Source organism: Crocodylus siamensis, chromosome 3 (genome assembly GCF_052110815.1).
Source record: "Crocodylus siamensis isolate JL-2025a chromosome 3, ASM5211081v1, whole genome shotgun sequence".
Lineage (NCBI taxonomy): Eukaryota > Metazoa > Chordata > Crocodylia > Crocodylidae > Crocodylus > Crocodylus siamensis.
The window spans coordinates 117,699,345-117,722,292 of NC_143397.1; the positions used below are offsets into that span (position 1 = coordinate 117,699,345).

At 46.5% G+C, this 22,948-nt stretch overlaps 1 protein-coding gene across 1 annotated transcript in view; it reads right to left on the minus strand.

Moving 5' to 3' along the window:
• Positions 1-22,948, minus strand: part of TMEFF1 (transmembrane protein with EGF like and two follistatin like domains 1) — a 255,117-nt gene that overhangs the window by 56,824 nt on the left and 175,345 nt on the right. Inside the window, exon 4 of the mRNA XM_090039085.1 lies at positions 15,992-16,018. Within this exon, the coding sequence (XP_089895211.1) occupies positions 15,992-16,018 (27 nt within the window). The remainder of the gene's footprint in view (positions 1-15,991; positions 16,019-22,948) is intronic.

Sequence of the window (22,948 nt, forward strand, 5' to 3'; positions counted from 1 at the left end):
CAACCATACTTCAACATGGAAGGTATCAAAATTTGCCTTTTGTAATGGAAAACCAACAACATGAACAAAAAGGAAGCCAGGCTATACAGTGACATCTACTTAGTGTGTGCAAGTAATATAACAAATGCAAATAATACAACAAAATCCCCAGGGGACTAACCATCTATGACCCTCTGCCTAACACTGTAACACACGCAACTTCAAATATGCATAGTGGGCATGTTGTGTCTGAAAGCTTGCTTAACATCTGTCCCAGCTATACAGTTGGCCGGGTAAAAGATATCACCGAGTAACCTATGACTTTATTATCCCATCCTTTTTAGACATTAGAAGCACTGACATCAAGCCTGCATCGTTTTCCACAGAAGATCAACTGCATCTGCTACCATGTTCCTTGCAATCCACTATAAGGTGGATAAACAACTGGCTTGATAGCTACAAGCAAAGGGTAATTATATATGGAGCCATCAGAATAGCAGGAGGTTTCAAGTGGAGTCCCACAAAGGTCTATCCAGCACCCAGTGCTGTTCAATGTGTTTATTAATTATTTGGAGCTGGAATAAAGAGTTTCTTGTGTGGATGACCCTTACCTGACTCAAGAAGTCTATGGGCCAACAAGAGGCAAAGCGCTGCTCGACCTGGTACTGGCTACTGGGGATGACCTAATCGGCGACCTAGTGATTGATGGGAAGCTGGGTGACAGCGACCACAAGCTGATCACCTTCACCATCCACCGTAAAGCTGGCTAGTAAGTCAGCAACATGGAAGTCCTTGACTTCAGGAAAGCAGACTTTGACAAGCTCAGGAGGCTTGTCAGTGAGGCCCCATGGGACCATGACCCCAGGGAGAGGGGAGTTCAGGAAGAGTGGTTGCTCCTCAAGGGAGCAATCCTCAATGCACAAGCTACTTCTATTCCATCTCGGAGGAAAGGCAGCAAGAGGGCACAGCAGCCCCCCGGCTCTCCAGGGACCTACCAGACCTCCTGAGGCTAAAAAGAAAGGCCTACAAAGGATGGAGGATGGGATTCACCTCCAAGGAGGAGTATTCTGCACTGGTCCGGTCCTGAAGGGAGCAAACCAGGAAAGCCAAGGCTGCAACTGAACTCCAACTAGTGTTGAGCATCAAGGACAATAAAAAGTCCTTTTTCAGATATGTGGGGAGCCAGAGGAAAAGCAAGGGCAACACTGGACTCCTGCTGAACCAGATGGGGCAACCGACAACTGACGCCCAGGAAAAAGCCAACCTATTAAATGGGTACTTTGCATCGGTCTTTCATCAGTCCCATGGGCGCCCATGCCCGCTACAGGGATAGGGAGGTCCAGGTGAGGGAGATGCCCTGCCCTCCATTAATGCTGACCTCGTGAAGGAACACTTTGAGAGGCTGGATACCTTCAAGTCAGCCGGCCCTGACAATCTACACCCCAGGGTACTCAAAGAGCTGGCGAGCATCATAGCCCAGCCCCTGGCACGGATCTTTGAAAGCTCCTGGTGCTCTGGTGTAGTGCCCAAAGACTGGAAGAAGGCCAATGTGATGCCTATCTTCAAGAAAGGGAGGAAAGTGGATCTGGCTAACTATAGGCCCATCAGCCTGACTTCTATCCCAGGGAAGATCTTAGAAAAGTTTATTAAAGAGGCCATCCTTAATGGACTGGCTGACACCAACATCCTAAGGGATAGCCAGCACGGGTTTGTTGCAGGTAGGTCTTGCTTGACCGATCTCATTTCCTTCTACGACCATGTGACCTATCACCTGGACAAGGGAGAAAAGATTAATGTCATATATCTTGACTTCAAAAAAGCCTTTGATCTGGTATCCCATGATCACCTCTTGGCAAAACTGGCTAACTGCGGCCTTGACTTCACCACGATCCACTGGCTTGAGAACTGGCTCCGTGGTTGGACCCAGAGGGTAGTAATTGATGGAAGTCACTCGGCTCTGTCCTTGGACCCATATTTTTCAACATCTTCATTAATGATGTGGACATTGGAGTCAGGAGTGGACTGGCCAAGTTCTCTGATGACACCAAACTTTGGGGCAAAGCATCCTCACCAGAAGACAGGTGGGTGATCCAGGCTGACCTGGACAGGCTCAGCAAATGGGCAGATGAGAACCTGATGGTGTTAAACACCGAAAAACACAAGGTTCTCCACCTTGGGAAGAAAAACCAGCAGCATCCTTATACGCTCAGCAGTGTTATGCTGGCTAGCGGTACAGAAGAAAGAGACTTGGGGGTCATCATTGACCGCAAGATGAACATGAGCCTGCAATGCGATGCTGCGGCTAGTAAAGCGACCAAAACGCTGGCTTGCATCCATAGATAATTCTCAAGCAAATCCCGGGACGTCATTCTCCCCTTGTACTCGGCCTTGGTGAGGCCGCAGCTGGAGTACTGCGTCCAGTTTTGGGCTCCACAATTCAAAAAGGATGTGGAGAAGCTTGAGAAAGTGCAGAGAAAGCCACCCGCATGATCAGAGGTCAGGAAAACAGACCTTACGATGACAGGCTGAGAGCCATGGGGCTCTTTAGCCTGGAAAAGTGCAGGCTCAGGGGTGACCTGATGGTCACCTATAAGTTTATCAGGGATGACCACCAGTATCTGGGGGAACATTTGTTCACCAGAACACTCGAAGGGATGACAAGGTCGAACGTTCATAAACTACTACAAGACCATTTCAGGCTGGACATAAGGAAGAATTTCTTTACTGTCCAAGCCCCCAAGGTCTGGAGCAGCCTGCCATCGGAGGTGGTTCAAGCACCTACATTGAATACCTTCAAGAGCAAATTGGATGCTTATCTTGCTGGGACCCTATGACCCCAGCTGACTTCCTGCCCTTTGGGCGGGGGGCTGGACTCAAGGATCTTCCGAGGTCCCTTCCAGCCCTAATGTCTATGAAATCTATGAAAATTTCCAGGCAACATGAAACCGGGAAAGACTGCAAACATGCTGGAGGGCAGAAGTACAAATCAGAAGGATCTTAACAGATCAGAAAGCTGGGTTGGAGCTAACAGGATGAAGTTCAATGCTGACAAATGCAAGGTGCTACGTTGGGAAGAATAATCAAAAGCACAAATACAAAATGGCTGACACCTGGCTGGATGGCATCACTAGGGAGAAAGATATGGGAACCTTCTTGGTGGATCACAGACTTAATATGAATCTGCAGTGGGATGTAGCTACACAAAAGGCAAACAGGTTTTTGTGTTGCATCAATACAAACATTAGGTGCAAGACACAGGATGTGATAGTGCCTCTTTACTCAACACTGATTAGGCCTCATCTAGAATAGTGTGTGCAGTTTTGGGCTCCACATTTTTCAAAGGATGTGGAGACATTAGAGAGGGCCCAGAAGTGGGAGACAAAACTGATAAATGGCTTGGAAGGCAAGTCATATGAAAAGAGGTCAAAGGAAATAGGTCACGTAAGAGGAGACATGACAGAAATTTTCAAAGATCTGAAGGGGTGCCATAAAGAAGAAGGGAAACACCTTTTCTGTCTTGCTGTAGAGAGCAGAACATGGATCAATGGCCTGAAGTTTCTGCAGAGTAGGTTTAGATTGGCTATCAGGAAAAAATTGTCATTGTTCGAACAGTCAGGCAATGAAATTGACTGCCTAGGGAAGTTGTGGAATCTCTATCATTGGAGGTGTTTAAGAAGGGGATGGACAATAATCTCAATAGTATTTTAACAACTCTGGTAGCGGGAGGACTTTGGCCACCACTGTCTCTCTACCTTACCTGTGGTAGGTTAGGGTATTATGCCATGTGGTTGTGTCAGGGTTGACTGTAGTTTGACTAATAGGTGAGGCAGTGAATTGGTACAGGATGGCTTGGACAGGGATGATACTGCCTACTGCCTACTGCCTCTGGCGCGGGGGCGGGGTTGGCACAGATAACCTCTGAAGGTTCCTTCCAGCCCTACATTTCTATGATTCTATTAAAAGAGAGTGAGTGAGACAGTGGGAAAGGGTACTGTTGCCTTTAAGATGGACTGCTGAGAGGCTAGAAGAGGCGATTTCTGTTGCTATATAAATTTAGCTCCTGGAAGGAGCAGTCAGTCAGGCCTTGGCAGTGCCAGAGGAAGGACCTTCCTGTACAGAGCTGTAGATGCAATACTGGAGACACGTGATTATGAATAGGCCTACGAGAGCCAGAGCTGAGAGAAGCCTCATCTGAACTGAGGACAACCTGAATGAAGGCCTAAGAAAAGACACCCCAGAGGGATTTGTACTTGATTTGGTACTTTTGCAAGGTGGACTCCTATCTGTATAAGCTGAGGCCATCAGGCATTTGGCAGCTAGAGGGAGAGATGGGGGCACTGCCGAAGGCACTCTAAAGGGAATGCATAGTCTGTTTATGGATTGTTTTGGGTTAGTGACCCTGGGAAAACTGTTGACTGAGCCAGAGAGGCCCTGTAGATGGCTGACTATGGTGAGGGAGCCCTGGGAAACATCGGGTTCAACACTGATGAATCTGAAGGGCTTGGCTCATCTGGAAGTTCTGCTTCCACTGCTCCCAGATATCCAGGATGATATGCTCCCAGAAGTTGCTGCTCATCTCCCTGGCCCAAAAGCACCAGTACATGGTCTGCAGGTGATCCCACATAGCCTGGGATTCATGGTGTCCTGCAAGGCATCCTCCTATCATCGTCAGGCACTGTGATGGCAAGGACTGGCAAGCCCCTGGCAAGGACAAGGTTAAAGAGCTGCTGGGCTGGGCTGGGCCTGTCCCCATATGCTTGCAGCGAATGCCAGGCCTGCAGGAATGACATAAAAGAGGAGAGTCAGGCTCAAACAGGATTCTCAGTGCTGACTAACCCTGGTTCTTGGTCAGACATTCTCTTAGAACCAAGCAATGTGTATTCCCAGGTCAGCTTGGGTGCGTGGGTAGATTGGAGTATAGTTTTGGGGAGCTGCCCCAGTGCCCCATTACAGGCACATTGACATTTCTGGTACAGAGATAGAAGCAGATCTTGAGGAGGTGCTTTTGCAGGACATCAGTCATATCAGCTTGTGTCTGCATGCTGCTACACATCTGCTGTCACGTGAACTGGAAGAACACGCTGAGAAAGCACAGGCAGGTCTTGACTCTCCACCTTGAGTAGTACAACAGCACAGGACCTCCCAACACTGCTCAGATACAGGCTACAGGGTGAGAAGTCAGTAGGGACCCATTCTGGTTAACATGGGCTGACAGCATAACTGAGAAGACCTCCCAAGATGAAAATGACCAGTCACTTAGTTGCACTTCAATCTGGGCAGCAGTCGTGGGGTGGGGAGTGAACTGTGTGGACAGCCAGTGGCTACATAGAATAGAGGTTCCTGGGAACCTACAAAAACTGGAGGCTGAAAAGTTTGCTGGGGGTCTTTTACACCCATCCCCTGGATGCAAAGCACCACCATTACATAAGAACCTAAGAATATAAAAAAATGCCATACAGGCAACCCTCGCTTTTCGCTTGTAATTGGTTCTGAAAAAACAGCACAAAGCAAAACAGTGTTAAGTGAAACCCAGTTCCCCATAGGATTTAAAGTAAATAAATATAATTGATTCTGCACAACATGCTGGCCCAGACTCCACACAATGGGGCTCTGGCCGGCATGTGGGAACCAGCACCTGTGCACCGCTCCGCCCAGCAGGAGCACCCTCCAGGGCACCCAACACTGGAACTATCTGCTGCCACTGGATTGCTGCAAGCTCAGGATGGTTTTCATACCCTGTGGGTAAGTGTGTGACCAGAACAGGGCATGAGCTGCAGCCTGGGAATGGGGGGGTGCTCCGCAGGCTTGGCCCCACTGCAGCCTAGAGTGGAAGACAACATGCATATTTCCTACCCCCACTTTCTCACCACTGCTGCTTCTCCCTGCCAGTTCCAGCACCATGTGCAGAGTAGCAAATCCCACTTTCCTGCTTCCCCACCCTGGGCCCCCACTGGCTGTCACTCACCTCTGAACTTGCTGCTGCTGCCACTGCTCCTTCTCCCCAGCCCTGTGCAGAGCATTATAACAAAGTGCTCTGAGCACTAAGTGAAACCGGGTACGTATTTTAAATGAGCACTATAGCGAACCCGCGGTAAGCAAAACTGCATTAAGAGGGGGTTGTCTGTAGTAGGTCAGACCAATGGCCCATCTAGTCCAGTATCTTGTCCCCAACACTGGGTACCCTTTCTGGATGCGGAGCAGGGTGGGGGAGAGCAATGGTCTCCAGTCACAGCAAGAGAAGTTTAGGTTAGGTATCAGGAAAAACTCTCTCACGAGAAGGCCAGTAAAGCACTGGAATAGGTTACCCAGAAAAGTGGTGGAATCTCCATCCTTGGAGGTTTTTAAGACCCAGATAGACAAAGCCCTGGCTAGAATGGTCTAGTTGGGGATGGTCCTGCCTTGAGCAGGGTGTTGGACTATGTGACCTTTTGAGGTCCCTTCCAACTGTAACTTTCTATGATTCTCCCTGGAAGCAGCAGGGCCAGACTGTTTCAGGCTGTATTCTCCATGCACTCAGGAGCTGCAGTACTCCTGCTGAGATGATGTTCCTTCAGCAGCCTCTAGGATCTTACTGCCAGCTCCACTCCAGCCTGGGTTTATGTTCAGTCTAAGCCCAGCCCACTCGCTAGTCTTGTGGCCCTGGTTGCCTCTGGCCACACCTGCCACCTGCTCCTCCAGCCACCCTGCCAGCCCTTAAAGCAGCAGGAGCACCAAGCCTTCTGCTTCACATCCCCATATGGGATTCTGTGCTCTTTCTGTGTGTTGGCTTTCTCCCATTTTTTTCATTTAAAAAGTACTCTGCAATATTTTAAATTTTTACTGCCAGGAGTCTGGCACTATTATATACTTCTATGGACATTTTGAAGTGCTCTGGAGGGGACGGTAAGGGGGTGTATATGTTCATACAATATTGAAATGCTGCAAATCTGAAGCACTTCAAATTGGAGTGGGATTGGAGAACTTCAAAAGGTCACTTGCCCATATTCTGGGACTGTCAGGTTAAATGTGCTTATAGAAATACAAGGTTGTGTTATCTCCCTCCAATTTCTGCAACAGACCTACCTGGAGTTCTGTATAAGCAAACAAACAAACAAGATTTTGACCTTTGTGAAAAACGATAATAAGGATTTTGACATTTGTATGTTTATACAACTCCACCTGTGTGAAAACCATGGGTAACCAGTCTGCCTCATACGGGTAAAGAACAGATGGCAACTACTAAAAAGCACACACTGTATATCAGTGTATTAATTACTAAATGCTACCTGCCAGATGTTCATCACAAGCTACTCTAGCTACTAAATTTCAGAGGGATTGGGCATTCCAAAGAAATGTATTTTAATATTAATTAACTATCTGTATTACAAAAATGTTATTTCCTTATCTTGAAATCCTAAACTGATTAGCTACCATCTGTCTAACATCATTGTTTTATATTCCCTGACCAGTGTGATATTTAGAAATCCTGCCCCTTGAACGCTTCTGATAGGTAAGAAATTGTTACTGATCTGAATCTGAAGTGCAGGCTTGAAGTAACTGAAAACTATTACATCTGATAACAGTTTGATAGCTTACATTGGTAGCTAATAACCATTAATTGTTTGATGGCCTGCATTGGTGTTTTTAGATATGTTCATTGTGAAGAGCTGACTGTGCCATAAAATCAACATCACAACTGGCACTCACTGACATCTTTATTGGCAGAGAAGTTAAGGACTGGCAGCTGTGGTATCAAATAAACAATATTTTCAAGAACAAGCCTCGCTAGCTAAGTCTTTTTAGTAAGAAGTGAAACATAGGAGCGCTAATAAGATTCTTCAAGTTGCTTGTAGTTCCTGAATTAACATCTTCAAATGGGTAAGAATTGTAAAGTAGAGCTAGCAGGGACCGCAAGTCATCATCTAGTCCAACCTCCTGCCTGAAGCATCTTATGTACGGATAGAACTGCAACCTGGGCATTATTAGTACTGTACTCTAACCAACTCAGCTAGTACACCACTCAGGTGGCTTCAGCAGTTCAATATCCACAAGTGATCGATGGCATAGTTTTGCAAGCATCATTCTACTATGATTGAAAACAATGAACTGAAGGTTCATACTACTGATGTAAGCAGGATTGGTAACTTTACTGAAACTGTTTATGAATACCATGTTTTCAGAGCACAGGGAACTGGAAGCTGCTTGCTCAAAATGTCATAGGGCAAACTAGTTAAGTGTGGCACCACTGATAAAAAGGAGGTAATATGCTTATCTTTTTCTGTCAGGCATACTACAAAATGCTACAACTCCTGCTTTTTTCCTAAAATATAACTTCTTGGTGACCATAAATATGACTTGGCAAATGGTCTAGAGGTATCTTTACATGAATTTTGGCCTCTTTGTGATTCATGACAATTCAGGGGAACACTGTCTGAAATAATCCAGTATTTAATAGTCTTTTTTATTAGTTTTAAGTCTGCCCTTTTTGCCTAAATGTGTTTCAGCTGACAAGGTTCTGAGGAAGGAGACTATTTAGTGTAAAGTCAAGTTACACAATAATTAAGGAGTTTCTTCTGTGTATGACAGATATAACACAGCAATCTGAGTCAACTAGGTTCATAGTAATTGCATAACAGAATTTAGACTCATTACTATTGCTCTGTTGTTCAAGTTCAAAAATCTGATGTAAACAAGGATCTCCTGAACAGCAGGAGCTACATGCACATGCCTACTCTGCAATTATCACAGTCATATACACAACCACACTACTGCTTGCATAAAAGACTTGTTAGATATCTAACCAGTATTTATCATAACAGTCTGAATGCTTAAGAATTACAGATTTGGTTCCCATCAAGCTTTGTACTATCTTGTATAGCTTTGCCCCCGCAGGCGTAGGCTATAGATTCTCCTGGATGGCTGTGATATTCTTGCAGACAGACTGGTGGTTTGGGATTCTGGTGTGACTGAACTGGCCATTACCATGGGTCTGGCCAGTTAAACCTCCCCTTTGCTATTTTCATTTTGTTTATTTTGCTTCCACAACCATACAATGGCAGCCCTTTCTTTCCTCTAGTGATTATAATCTCCACTTCTGTCTTATTCTGCCCCTATCATTTTAGTATCTGACAATGCCTACAGATGTGCGGCATGCTTGCTCTGATGTGCTGTAATTGCAGCGTGTCAGAGCAGACTCGACTGAGTTTGCTGGAGCGTGCTAATTAGCATGCTCCAGCAGCCTTGGTGTCTTGTGTATTCAGCGTCCCCATACTTCAAAATGGTGACGGGATGCTTTAACTAAAGTTTGTCGAATGAGCTTTAGCTAAAATGCCCCTGCCTCCATTTTAAACTGCAGGATGCTGAATACAGGAGATGTTGTAGGCGCTTTAGAGTGGCTCCTAAGAGCTGCTCTAATTAAAGCGTCCCCTTCACCCCTGGAGCACGCATAAAGACTGAGTGCTTCATTAGCTTGAAAGAGATGTAAAGTGCACCATTCTTCACTGAACTGGAGATAAAAACAGCAAGGGCATGTCCAGACCATCACAGACATGTGGTATGTGGCACTGCAGACCCATCTATGGTACCACATGCTGCACACACAGACATTCCCTGTGCTGCTACTTTGCAATGCGTTGAGGGGGGCTGACCCCGGGAGATCCCAAGGTTACAAAAACCCACAGCTAAAAACAGTGGGGCAGTGCACATGGCAGCAGCATGCGCTGCCTAAAACATGAGCCTGGCCAGCTGAAGCCAAACTAGTAACAAATGCAGCTCCTGGAGGCCCCCAAGACCCCAGGTAAGGCTGTTGAGGCCTCCCCTACCTGTAGCATGGGCGATCCCTGGATACAAGTAGCAGCGGCACAAGGTGTGCCACTGATACTTGTTCCCAGGGAAATGCATGTTCCTGCCCATGGGAATGTACCTTCAGTGTTTTGTTTTCTTTTTTCAGGCCTGGTGGTAAGGACATCTGGAAACTTTGTAGCTGGTTTCCAGTTCATCCTCCAATAAATGTTTAATTCTTTATGCAAAATGGAACAGCATCAACTGGAGAGGTAGACAGGATCTTACACTTAGGGCAGTCTTACAGAACGTGAAAGATACGGGTTCAAGTTACCTCAAGCAGAGGTATGAACTGAAGCGGGGTACCCCATATTCTGTGAGAATGCTCTAGTCAAAAGACTGATGGATTAAAGGGAGAAAATACAAGTGACAGTACATTTTCCTGTCATGTTTTTTAATCTTTTACTTTATTTGCTTTTTATTGTCTAAAAAAGAAAGTATTTCATTTTGGATTGAATGCTGCATTGCTCAACATGAAACAAGTGTTCAATTTTTAAGGAATGATTTACTGCTGTGCCTCATGGGAAACTACTGGCCAAACAGGGAAAGCTGGGGAACAATGCTACAATAAAGAGTTGGCTCGGCAGTTTAGACTAAAAGGTGAGTTATTTAACTAGAGGATGAGTTAACTATCCCGTTTAACATTTTTAGCAGTGGCTTCAGTACTGGAACTACATGCGACCTCATGAAATTTGAAGAAGATAATAAATTAAAGCAGGGATGCGCAAAATGGCAGATCTAGCTGGCAGCTGGACTCCATTTCCCAGCAGCCCCTACCTGCATGACAGGAGCCAGTTTCCATGCAGACCCCAGCAGCGGCTGCAGTGTGGTAGCACAAGGCTGCGGTTTCCGTGGAGACTGGCCCCAGCAGTGCTGGCAGAGCACATAGCAGGATGCGGAGCAGCTCCAGAGCCAGGCTGGGATATTGCAGCAGTGACAGTGTCGTCCAGAGCCAGGGCAGAGCTGAGATCTGCAGCCTGCAAGGTCCAGTCAGGGGTGTGCAGGCAGTGGATCATGGCTCTACCCCGCCTCCTTGCAGCGGTGACAGCGTGGTCTGGAGTCAGGGCAGAAACGCAAATCACTGCCTGCATGTCTCTGTCCAGAGCATGCAGGCTGCAGATCGCAGCTCTGCCCTGGCTCTGGATCATGCTGTCACTGCTGCAAGATCCCAGCCTGGCTCCAGAGCAGTTTCCTGCCCTGCCATGCACACTGCCAGCTTCGACGGAACTGGGGGCAAGGGAGGAGTGGGGACTCGGGAAGGTTATAGCCACCAAATTACCCATAGCCACCTCTCCCAGTGGTGGTGCTGCTGTTACAACCACTACCCATTCTGCACAGGCAGCAGCAGCTGAGCGCACCCTCAGCACAGCCCCTCCACCAGAAAGAGGCTGGTGCCACTGCTGTCTGCCAGGGCTGCTGGGGCTGGTGGCCACGGAAACCCCAGCACCCTACTGTGGGCTGAAACCAGCCCCAGTCACATGGGCAGGGACTGCTGGGAAATGGAGTCCACGGCTGGCTGGATCTGGCCTGCAGGCCAGACTTTGCCCACCCCTGAGATAAGGAATATTGCCATTATGGAAACAGGAAAATTGACATAATCTTGTGGAATGGACTATTAGGAACTAAATGAAGTTTAAAAGTACAAAGTGCTAAGCTGGGGTGCTCAGCCCCATGCCCATGGGGCATACCCAGCCCATAGAACTGTGTCATTTAGTTCATGGGGCTCCCTGGGGTGTCCAGAAATTTGGCAGCAGGGGAGTGGTAGCAACATTAATTGCCAGTCTCCTGATAGCAAATTTTAGGACCATGGGGAGTCCTGCAAGCCAGAGAGCATGCCCCTACACATCAGATTACCAGTGAGAGGCTGGATCTGGGCATGTGGGATTGACCCAACACATGACCGGATCCAGACTTGTGGGATCAGGTTTGTACATGGTCAGTTTCAGCCATGCAGTATCAGGTCAGTGCATGGGGTCTGGCTGGCATGTGGCTGGACCTGGATGTATGGGATAAGGCTGGCCTGCTGGATTGTGTCAGGGACTGATCAAGCAGGCCTGGCTAAGCCAAGCACTTGAGTTACCACACCTGCCCCTGACCCCTAGCTAATGAGAATACCTCAGTGCTCTGCAAATAGATTGGCTGATGAAAGCACCACTCACCCCTTTTAAACACATCTGCAGACTGAGGCTGGGCCAGGCAAGCCTTGTGTTCACTACTGTCCATGGTCTCCTGACTTCTGAACCAACTTTGGCTTTTCCTGAGCCTGATCTTGGATCTCCCCTAAAACTTGGCTCTGCTCTCTCTGGTTTTCCTGGCATCCTGGTTTGGCTTGGCTTCCTTGACCCTGATCTTGGATCTTCCCTGGAACTTGGCACTTGTTCCCTGATCCCTGGCACCTGACCTCAGCTTGCATCTCAGACTACATCTTTCAGATCTCCCCTCTCAGCTCTGCCGACCCAGCCCTGACCCAATGCTCCAGTAACCTGTACCCCTGCCCTGGTGACACTCCACTTGCCCCTTGGGGCCTGTCCTTAGCCCCAGCTGCCTACATCCACGTTGAATAATAAGTTTCTTGCAGTGTGGGAGGCATCTGGCAGTCCCATGATTCAGGGCTTTTTCTGATCAATGGTTGAGGCCAGCAATTAAATTCCCCCTCTTGCCCCCCCCATGAATGCTACCAGTTTCCATCAAGTTTTCTTAGAGGTTTTTGGGTTGTTGTTGTTGATTTGTTTGTTTGTTTTGGGGGGAGGGGGAGTTGCTTTCTTCTGAGGCTTTGGAACTTTGGCCACTGTTAAGGCCAGGGATTTGGACTGGTACACTCTGATACCCCTGCTAATACTTAGAAACCCTGAGGTTCCTGGCTAGAGGGTCTTGCTCTTCTATTCAGGGTCAGACCAATTGGCAGATTTGGAACTAGGAAGAAATTTTTCCTATAGGGCAGACTGGCAGAGTATAGGCGTTTTTTCTTCCTTTGTAGTGTGGAACAAGTTCTTTTTTCTTATAATCTTCTGAGTTTATATTAACTAGCTACTTTGCCACCACAGTGGCAGGAAACTGGCAATGCCTTCATTTTCCCTGCTTTTACCAAAGGCATATCAAAAGGGTGGTGCTGATGTTTTGCACCTGTACCTGGTAGCTTTGTGGGAGGGTTTGAAGTGGCCTAGTTGGGGATTGCTTAGGTAAGTGATTGCCTGTGAATATAGGAAACTGGAATTAATATCCCAGAAGGTCCCTTATATTTGTTTCAGCCAGCAGGCAGAGCATTACTGTGGTTAATATTCATAACAAGAGACTGTATTTCTTTTTGGAAAAACACCTAACATAACTTTTGTCTATAATTCTTTCCAAACCTCTGCTCAAGGTTTTGATGGTTGTGTCTTATCAACTATTTTGCTATCCCTGTTTCCCGCTTGTCTTATGACCCTGTGACTCCAAGTCATCCATCTGTCCTTCATGTCAAGCTGCACTAAGACACCTGGGACTGGTACCTCACTTATGCTGAGATGCTCCTTAATATAGATGTCTGGGTCTGTAGCTTTGCTACTTCTGTTTTACTCTGGCCCCTAAGCTATGGAAAACAGGGTAACAAATCACAGATGGAAGTAATGCAGCAGCTAAACAGGACAGTATTTATTTCCTCAGTGCTCGGAGAGGAGGATGGCACGAAAGAGAGAAGGAAGTATAGATGACAAAGATCAACAACAGGTAATGGTCTCTGCATTTCACACACAACACTCATACTTTTTTTTAATTCATATGTAATGGCTGCTTTGGATAATGCTTTTTATCTTGTTTTTTTACATGTAAACATTTTGTCTTGTTTCCAAATAAGCACGTGTTCTTGGTGCTGCCCCTTCTTTTTCTAGCACAAACTGGTACTCTTTTTCACAGTTTCACCAAAGACTGAATATAATTTGGATTTAGCTATCTTATTATTCCCAAAACAGGGTTGAGACATTGCTTTAGCTTGCATAAACACCAACTGTATGATGTAAATTCTGTGATTACAGAGTTGTAAACCACATATGTATTTAAAAATTAATTCTAAAAAGTAATATCAAACAACATATGTAAAACATACCATAGTCTTTTAAAAATATATTCATGATACGACAAAGGCCAAATTAACATGTAATAAATATGATATTTAGGAAAAGAACATTTGTCAAACTAAATGGCTTATAATATTTATTCCAAGTATACATCTATCAGGAGTTACTTTGTAACATTTTAAGAAACATAGTTTTGTAGAAATTTAAACATCATCCTGCATTACTGGGAACTATCAGATGCTACCCTGAAAGGGTGAGAACTAGAAACTGAAAGGGCATGTCTACACATCCATTAACATTCTTTAGTTAATGCGCATTAAATCTAGTACCTCCAGGTACCTGTACATGAATGCAAAGGCTGCTTCAACACACTGCAATTCCAGTGTGTTTGTAGTAGACTCAACTGAGTCTGATGGAGCATGGCAATTACCACACAGTAACTGCCAGCAGCCTCCAGTGTCTCATGTATCAGCGGTCCCACACTTAAAAATGGTAGGGAGGGCATTTGAACTAAAGCTCATCGAACAAGCTTTAGTTCAAGGGTCCCTGCCACCATTTTTTACTGCGGGGATATTGATACAGAAGACATGGCAGTGCTTTAATTAGAGCAGCTATCAGAACTGCTTTAATTAAAGTGACACACCCCCACTCTAGAACACATGTAAAAGTGTCCTCCTTTGTGAAGTACAGTAAAAGTTCTGTTAACCAGCATCTTACAAGCCGGCATGCTCTACTAACCAGCATGCCGGCTTGTAAGATAGCGTGAAACCAGAAGTGCCTACCGTGGCACATCCGGTTTCTCTGAGCCCCTACGGCTAAGAAGCATAACAGGCTGTGCGGGGCCCACCTCCCTGTCCCGTGTGGCCAGCCGCAATGCGGCGGGAGGGGTGGAGGGACGCCCCAGACGCGATGGAAGAAACAGTGGCCAGGGCCGCTCAATTAACTGGCATATTTTTTTATCCGGCATTCCCCATTCCCAGAGGATGCCAGATAACAGAGCTTTTACTGTACTAGGAAAATGTGCATTAGTCTGTTTTAATGCTCATTAACTAAAGAGCACAGGGCATCTGTACACAACATGGGGGAATTTAATTCTCCCTAAATTGAAGCAGTGGTCTTTTAAAAACACCATTTCAATTTAGGGCGAAGTAAATCCCTGTGTCGTGTATATCCATGTCCGCCCTGTCCTTACCTGCCTCTCCAGCGGTGGGGAGAGGGAGCGAGTTGCTGGCAGGCAGAGCGGTCCCTGAGCTGCGCAGTGGAAGGGAGGGCTGGTGCTTCCCTCCATGGCAGCAGCGGCCCCCTCCCCCCTGCCAGGTGGCACCTGCCCATAGGCACCCAGCTTGGGCAGTCCCAGGGGGCAATGCAGCTGCGGAGGAAAGCACTGGGGGCCCCTGTGCAACTCAGGCAGGCAGGCTCCAGGGGGGACAGGGAGGAAGAAAAAAGATCAGGCTCGTTGCTTTTTTTTTTCCTTCTGTGGAGTCTGCCTTCCCGGACTGCCGCCTGGTGCTTCCTTCCACAGCTGTAGGGTAGGAAACTAAAACTCCTCAGAGATGTGTTAGTTTGCAGTGCTCCAAAGTCTTTTGCTGTGTCTCAAAGTTATTTAAGGCGCATTATGCTGCCAAATGTGCTACAGCGGCTGGAATTAATGCACAATACACCACCGAATGTGCAAACAGTAATGCCATTAAAGTGGTGCAAAAGGCACTTAACCCACTTTCAACCTGCTTTAAAGTGTCACCTGCAAACGCCCACAGTTTTCAAGTTGATGCTCAATGTGCATCAACTAAACTAAATTTAATGTGCATTAACTAAACAGCATTTTTTGCGATGCTTTAATGCACATTAGAACAGGCTAATGCACATTAAAGCATATGTGTAGATGCACCCAAAATGACTAAGCCAAATCCCACATCCAAGGTAGCTAAAATGCAAATTGCAAACTAGTTATATAAAATCAAAGCTTGGAAAAAATGCCTTCATTTATTGTCCATCCTATGTTAGAATATTCAAACTAAAAGAATTGTTATTATCTAGTTTTCATCATTTGCAGGAAAGAGTGTCCCTTTAACTATCAGAGACCCACAAGCATGCAAATAAAATAAAACAAAATGTTAGTGCAACTAGGATTGAGTACTCACCCCCTTCTCCTGATCCAGAACCATTATCTGAGAGGGAAATAAAAGGAAAAATAAAAACATTGTTACTGGAATACCTGTCTGTTTAATAATTTTCTCATTTTGAAAACATGAGGAGCCAAATATATAAGCAAGGTCTCCCACCACATCAAACATTACTAATAGAATTTGTCCAGTCTTATTATCTACTATTTTCCTTCTCTGTCAGGGTAAATTTCTCTAAAATCAACAGCTTAAATGATAAGCACTCCCAAGTTTTTAAACTAAAAAAATGCAAGCTTTCCAGCCTGATTTTTATACTCTTTTACTTCTGAGAAACACTTTTACTTTAGTGAAGGGTACTGCACATATTGCAGGGCTCTAGGGGTATGTTTCCAGTGAGTTTTTGGCATGACCCGGGAGGAATGCTCCCAAGCATGACCCAAATGCCTGCTCCCAAATCAAAAGCGTGGTGGTGGAGCTAATCTGGCAGGTGTTCCCCCATTGCTGCTCCCAAGACTGTGGGCTCCAGTGTGCTTGAGAGTCACTTCTGGGGACAACCATAGACCAGCTTCAGGTCTGACATGTCTGAGCTGGAGTGGCCAAATCATACTCAAGAATGTCCTTCCTGGGACATACCAGGAGCACAGTACAGATATACCAGAAGTGGCCCAAGGAGGCAATGTTGCTCAGGATAGGTCTTTACTGCAGAGCTGACTCAGGCTATCTACACAAGAAGCAGGCCACTCAAGCTGCATAATTACTAAACTAGCAATCACAGTGCCTGGGTTAACAAGTGATGAGTTATACTCACTTCAGCTGCAACTTTTAGTTGTCCCCTCATTGCATTACTAGCCCAAGTGTCAATAGTATTTGATCTTCAAATTATGCAACAGGCCAACTTGCTCAAATTTAAGCACCACCTAATTCAAGTTATGGATATTTGTATATGGACAAAAAACAGGTTGGGGCAACACTATGCCTCCAACTAACACTGTAATTACAAGTTCTCAGGCACACAAGTGCTCCTATATTCTTGCTCCTGTAGGGGCAGAAGGGAAGAGTAATTTATACGGAGTCAGTTCCATCAGTCAATTGACATTTAGACGGCCTACGCCAGCAGTAAATTAAATGGATTTCTGTTCTTGGACCTTTCTTCTGGAAGTAGTGCGTAGCTTTCCATTGAGGACAAAGACTGCAAGGTCAGAGATGGAGTGGTTATTCTGTGAGAAGTATTCTACTGGTAATCAGGTATTTCTGTCCTTTATTATTTTTCTGTGACAGTTCTAATAATGGGTAGGATTCACCAACATGATTTCCATGAGGATATTTTGGGCAGAGTCACATTTCATTTTAGATATCCAAATGACACTTACTGTGAAGAGGGACCGGATACAAATACAATACTTAATGCAGGGAAGGAGCTAGAGGAGGGAGAACACTAGTTCTGGAGCAGCTGTTCCTTTAAGATAGAAAAACCCCGGCAGGGGCGGCACGGCGAGCAGAGAGAACAAGGAGCGATAAATGGCTCGAGACAGGAAAAAAAAAGACTGCTGAGGCAGGAGAATCCTGGGAGCTGGTCCTGTGCACTGGAGAAGACAGGACCTGAGGTCAATGAACCGGGAGTCACCAGTGAAGTAAGTTGATTCTTAGGATACTCAGAAAAGAAAAAGGAACGTCATCGGAAACAATAAGGAGGAGGGAATCGCGGCTGTTTGTTTGGTCCCAACAAAAATTAAGTTTATCATTGCTTTTTTTTTCTTTACTTCCTTTTTTTTGTTGGACATTAAGTGGGGGCAATTGTACTTCAGGGGTATCTGAGGGGAGACGGCGCCTGAGTCACGGCTAATTCCCTGCCCTTAAAGACAAGAAGCAGAAGTGCCCTGAGAGACTGAGTAAAACAAGATCCTAACAGGAGATAAAAGATTTTTTAAAAAAGAGGGAGACAAAAAGGGAAATTTTCTGGTCACATTTAAATGGAACAGTTATCTTTATACTAAATGGTATATTACTTACGACTATATTTAATAAAGGATTGCAGAAGGGAAAACCAAAAATTCTATGAAACTGTAAATTACCCACAGTTACCTAGCCACAGAATTGCCATATTTGGCACTCTTCACACAATTTGTGATGCCACTGCATGTACAGTATGGATGTATAAGCATGCACACAGGGCACTATGTTCTGTGCCCATGTGGCAGCTTAAGCATCCATACAACATGTAGAGTAGGTTTTGTTGTGGGGTGCGCCTATTATGATGATAGTGGAGATGTATTGGAAGGTTTTGTATCTGTTGCTTAGGGAGGGTGTGACCCTGCTTGGTGTTTATTGATCAGATAACCATTTGATGATGAGTTTGGCAAGGTTGTGAGGAGGTAGAAGGAGCTGGCTGATGTGACTGCAGAGTTGCTGGCCATTAACCTTCAAAACTCATGGTGATTGGGAGAGGTCCCAGATGATTGAAAAGGGGCAAATATAGTACCCATCTTTAAGAAAAGGAAGTAGGAACTACAGACCAATCAGCCTCACCTCAGTATCTGGAAAACTCATGGAGCAGGTCCTCAAGGAATCCATTTGTAAGCACTTGGAGCAGAAGAAGCTGATTAGGAACAGTCAGCATGGATTCACCAAGGGCGACTTATGTCTGACCAATCTGACTGCCTTCTATGATGAAATGACTGGCTCTGTGGATGGGGGAAGAGTAGTGGATGTGATATACCTTGACTTTAGCAAGGCTTTTGATAAGGCCTCCCACAACATTCTTACAAGCAAGCTAAGAAAGTACAGGTTGGATAAATGGATTCTAAGATGGATAAAAAAACTGGCTGGATTGTTGGGCTCAGGGGTTAGTAATCAATGGCTTGATGTCTAGATGGCAGCTGGTATCAAGCTGAGTGCCCCAGCGGTCAGCCCTGGAGCCAGCTTTGTTCAATATCTTCATCAATGACTTGGAAGATGGGATGGAGTGCACCCTCCACAAGTTTGCAGATGACACCAAACTAGGGGGAGTAGTAGATGCACTGGAGGGCAGGGCTAGGATTCAGAGAGACTTTGACAAATTAGAGGATTGCACTAAAAGAAATCTCATGAGGTTCAATAAGGACAAGTGCAAAGTCCTGCACTTAGGACGGAACAATCCCATGCACCTGTACAGGCTGGGGACTGACTGGCTAAGCAGCAGCTCTGCAGAAAAAGACCTGGGGGTTACAGTGGACAATAAGCTGGATATGAGCCAACAGTGTGTCCTTGTTGCCAAGAAAGCTAACAGCACACTGGGCTGCATTAATAGAAGCTTAGCCAGCAGATTCCACTGTGTTCTACACTGATGAAGCCACATCTGGAGTCCTGTGTCCAGTTTTGGGCCCCCCACTACAGAAAGTATGTGGACAAGTTGGAGACAGTCCAGTGGAGGACAACCAAAATGGTGAGGGGGCTGGGACACATGCCATATGAACAGGGATCCAACACAAGGTTTTACTGATATATTTACAATGTACAAGTAATTTGGAAGCCTATCAGTGCCTTAATCACTATAATAAAATAAATTCTAAAAACCTAGAAATTTTGGTATTTGATTTTTGAGTTTTTATCATGGAAAATCAGAGCTCCCCTTGCCCACTTAGCTCACAGAATGCAGGTCCAAGCCCCTCACTCCCAAGCTACAGCCCCCGCCAGCCCTGATGCTGCCTCTCACTGCCCCCACCAACCCACTGGCCCTGCTGGTGCCCCTCACCCCCCACCCCACCCCGCACACAGTTCCCTGTCTGTCCCCCAGCTCTGTCAAACGGGGCCCCCAGCTGCCAGGGCTACAGGGCCAGGGATCTGGGTCTGCAGCCCCATGTCCCCTGAAGCAGCAGCCAAGCCTGAGATGCTGCCTGCAGGAGGCAGTGGCTGCTGCAGTGGAACCAAGCCTAGCTCTCTACCACACCCCACCTCTTGCGGTCAGCACAGCTGGACCAAAGCCCATGGGCAGGGCGGGTGTGGGCTGCCTGCTGCAGGCTTGGTTGGGGGGGGGGGGGGGCCAGCTCTCCACCACTGTACACAGTCCTGGGGGCCAGAGGGACCTGTGGTCCCCAGATCAGTGAATGGGGTGGAGGCAGTTGCAGGCTGCCCACTGCAGGCTTGGCTCCCTGCCCTGCTGCCCTTCCCTAGTGCCTCCACAGCTTAGTGGACAGTACCTGGTGCAACAGGGCAGACCAGGATGCCCATGCTGCTGCAGGGTGGACAGGGGGCACCTCTACAGGGCAACACAGGGCTTGCAGCAGCAAGGAGCTTCCCTGGCCAGTCCTACTTTTTCCTGCTGTGCCAGGTCCTGCCTGCTGAGCTGCGGGGCCCCAGGGAAGGCAGCAGGGCAGGGAGCCTGAGCCTGCAAGAGGTAGCCCACACCCGCTCCTGCCCTCCCATAGATCTGTAGGGCATGGGTCCCCCCTGCCCTCCCCAGGAGTGCACACAGTTGCGAAGAGCCAGCCCCACTCCCTCACCCCCTGAACAAGCCACCCACAGCCCCATCCCACTCCCCATTGGGGCCCTATGGTCGTGTGTTCCCGCCCTGGGCCCCAAGCCCAATGCACCGCCTGGCTGGGCAGCAGCCACCGCCCCAGCCCAGCCCAATTCACTCCCTCACTCCCTATGGGGGCCTCAATTCCCCTCCCTCCCTCCCCCCACTACCAGACCTAAATGCAGGAGCTGCCCTCCAGGCTGCTTGGCAGCCACGTGCAAATACACGCACATAGCGCCCCTTGTCTGCCTGCCCTCCTCCCGCTCTTTCCCAGCCCCCTGCCAGCTGGAACTCTGCCAGCCTGCAGCGAACTCTTTGCAAAAGTGCAAAATCTGCGTGTTTCCCCATTACCTGAGAAAAATGCAGATTTCTCATTTTAAAAGGGGAAATCTGCGTTTTTCTCCATTTTTCTATGGGAAACAGAAAACCTGGATCCCTGCTTATGAGAAGAGGCTGAGGGTACTAGGCTTATTTAGTCTGGAGAAGAGAAGACTGAGAGGGGATTTAATAGCAGCCTTTAACTACCTGAAGTGGGGTTCCAAAGAGGATGGAGCTGGACTATTCTCAGTGGTGGCAGACGACAGAACAAGGAGCAATGGTATCAAGTTGCAGCACAGGAAGTTTAGGTTAGATACTAGGAAAAACTTTCTTACCAGGAGGGTAGTAAATTACTGAACAGGTTACCCAGAGTGGTTTTGGAATCTCAATCCTTGGATGTTTTTAAGACCCTAAATGAAGCTTTGGCTGGAATGATCTCGTTGGTGATGGTCCTGCTTTGAGCAGGGGGTTGAGGTGACCTCCTGAGGTCCCTTCCAACCCTAATTTTCTGATTCTATAAGCAGAAGCATGTGGGACAAATAGATGTGTTCTGCACAGCTCTGTTTCTGGAAGATGCCATGCAGGGCTGGACCATGAAGAGTTAAACACAAGTGGACACTCCTGCTTGCTTTAGTTTTATCAGATAACTGTAATGGAGGCACCAGCATGTGCCAGCCTTTCCTAACCAGGCTGTGCATGAGGCATGCAGGACATTTATCTGGCTATATCAGCAGTGCCTGCATGACAGCAACCTTGAGGGGGTCTCGTACCACTCCACCCTAGTTGAAAACCAGTGGCATAAATACTCTTTCCTTTGGCATTTGCTCTGTGCCATTGTAAGATACAGGACATGGGGCTAGCTGGAACTGCGGTCTAACTCACTATAGCATCTCCTTTGTTCAAGTACTCTCTCCATATTTGTATTCTGATTCTGCTTAATGTTCCTACAGAGATGCAATGGACACCTTACAAACTGAATACCTCCCATGGTATTTTCAGGGAAGTGTCACATTTTTTCTTGTCTCTTTTCTGAGTTTGGTCTCAGCATGGATGGGTTTTGGAAACTGCTACAAACTATTCACTAGATTCTGCATCTCAACCTTAGGATCCCTTTATTTAGGACTCTGAGAGGACAATGGGGTGGATCCATTTCTTGTTATCTCAGCTTTCAGAACTCAGAAGGCTATTAACTCTAGCTATACAATGTTTCATATTAGGTGTGCCACTTCACTAGAATCTCCATCAGGCTTGGGAATAATACCAGAACTGTTTTATCAGGGCAACCAAATAAAAGCAAATATTCTTGTTGTTTCTGAATTTGGACTCTTTTTGTACAAGAAAAGACTCCTTGGAGAATGATCTTTTTTGCAATCTCAATATGCATAGCAACTAATTAATATCTAAGAGTCCACTCCTTCTCAAGACAGTTCTCAGGTGATCTCCATCTAACAATAATAAACAGAAGAACCCTACCGCCAAAAGGAAAACTGCTCAAGTGAAGAGTGAGGCAGCAAAAATATCTCTGTTTTGAATCTGAAAATTCAAGCTTTTTAACAGTGACTCTGACTAAACTGTCTGTCTAAACCACCTCTCCCTGGGGCTTCATAAACACATCAAAATAGGCTTGCATATACACAACAGGGCAGACTTCTTTTGCAAGTCATATTTTTGCATAAAACTCAATGGATGAAATACAAGATCCACATGTGAAGCAAGGATATAAACCCAGGATTACCATCCCAGGCAAGCAGCTTAACTGCTAGGTCACAGGGTCAGACGCCCTCTTGGGTTCTCTTTCCAGCCCAATGTGCCTTGAATTCTTTTTCTGCACAAGGATCAGTTTCAAGAGGAAAGGTGAAGAGTCTCCCTTATAGATTGGTCTCTAATCCACCATCTTGAATAATGCAAGCCAACCATGCTCTGTTCTGGTTCCAGGCTCTTTTAGCCTGATTTTTTCTTAAGTATAAACAAACTCCAGTTGAATCAAAACCAAAAAAATCCTCCATCCTTCTTACACCAAAGACGGGGGAGGGATGGGAAGGAGGACATGCTGTAGAGGAGTCAATATGGTTTTGTCAATGGGAAATCATGCCTCCCCAGTCTACTAGAGTTCTTTAAGGATGTCAATAAGCAGGTGGATCAGGGTGATCCAGTTGACGCAG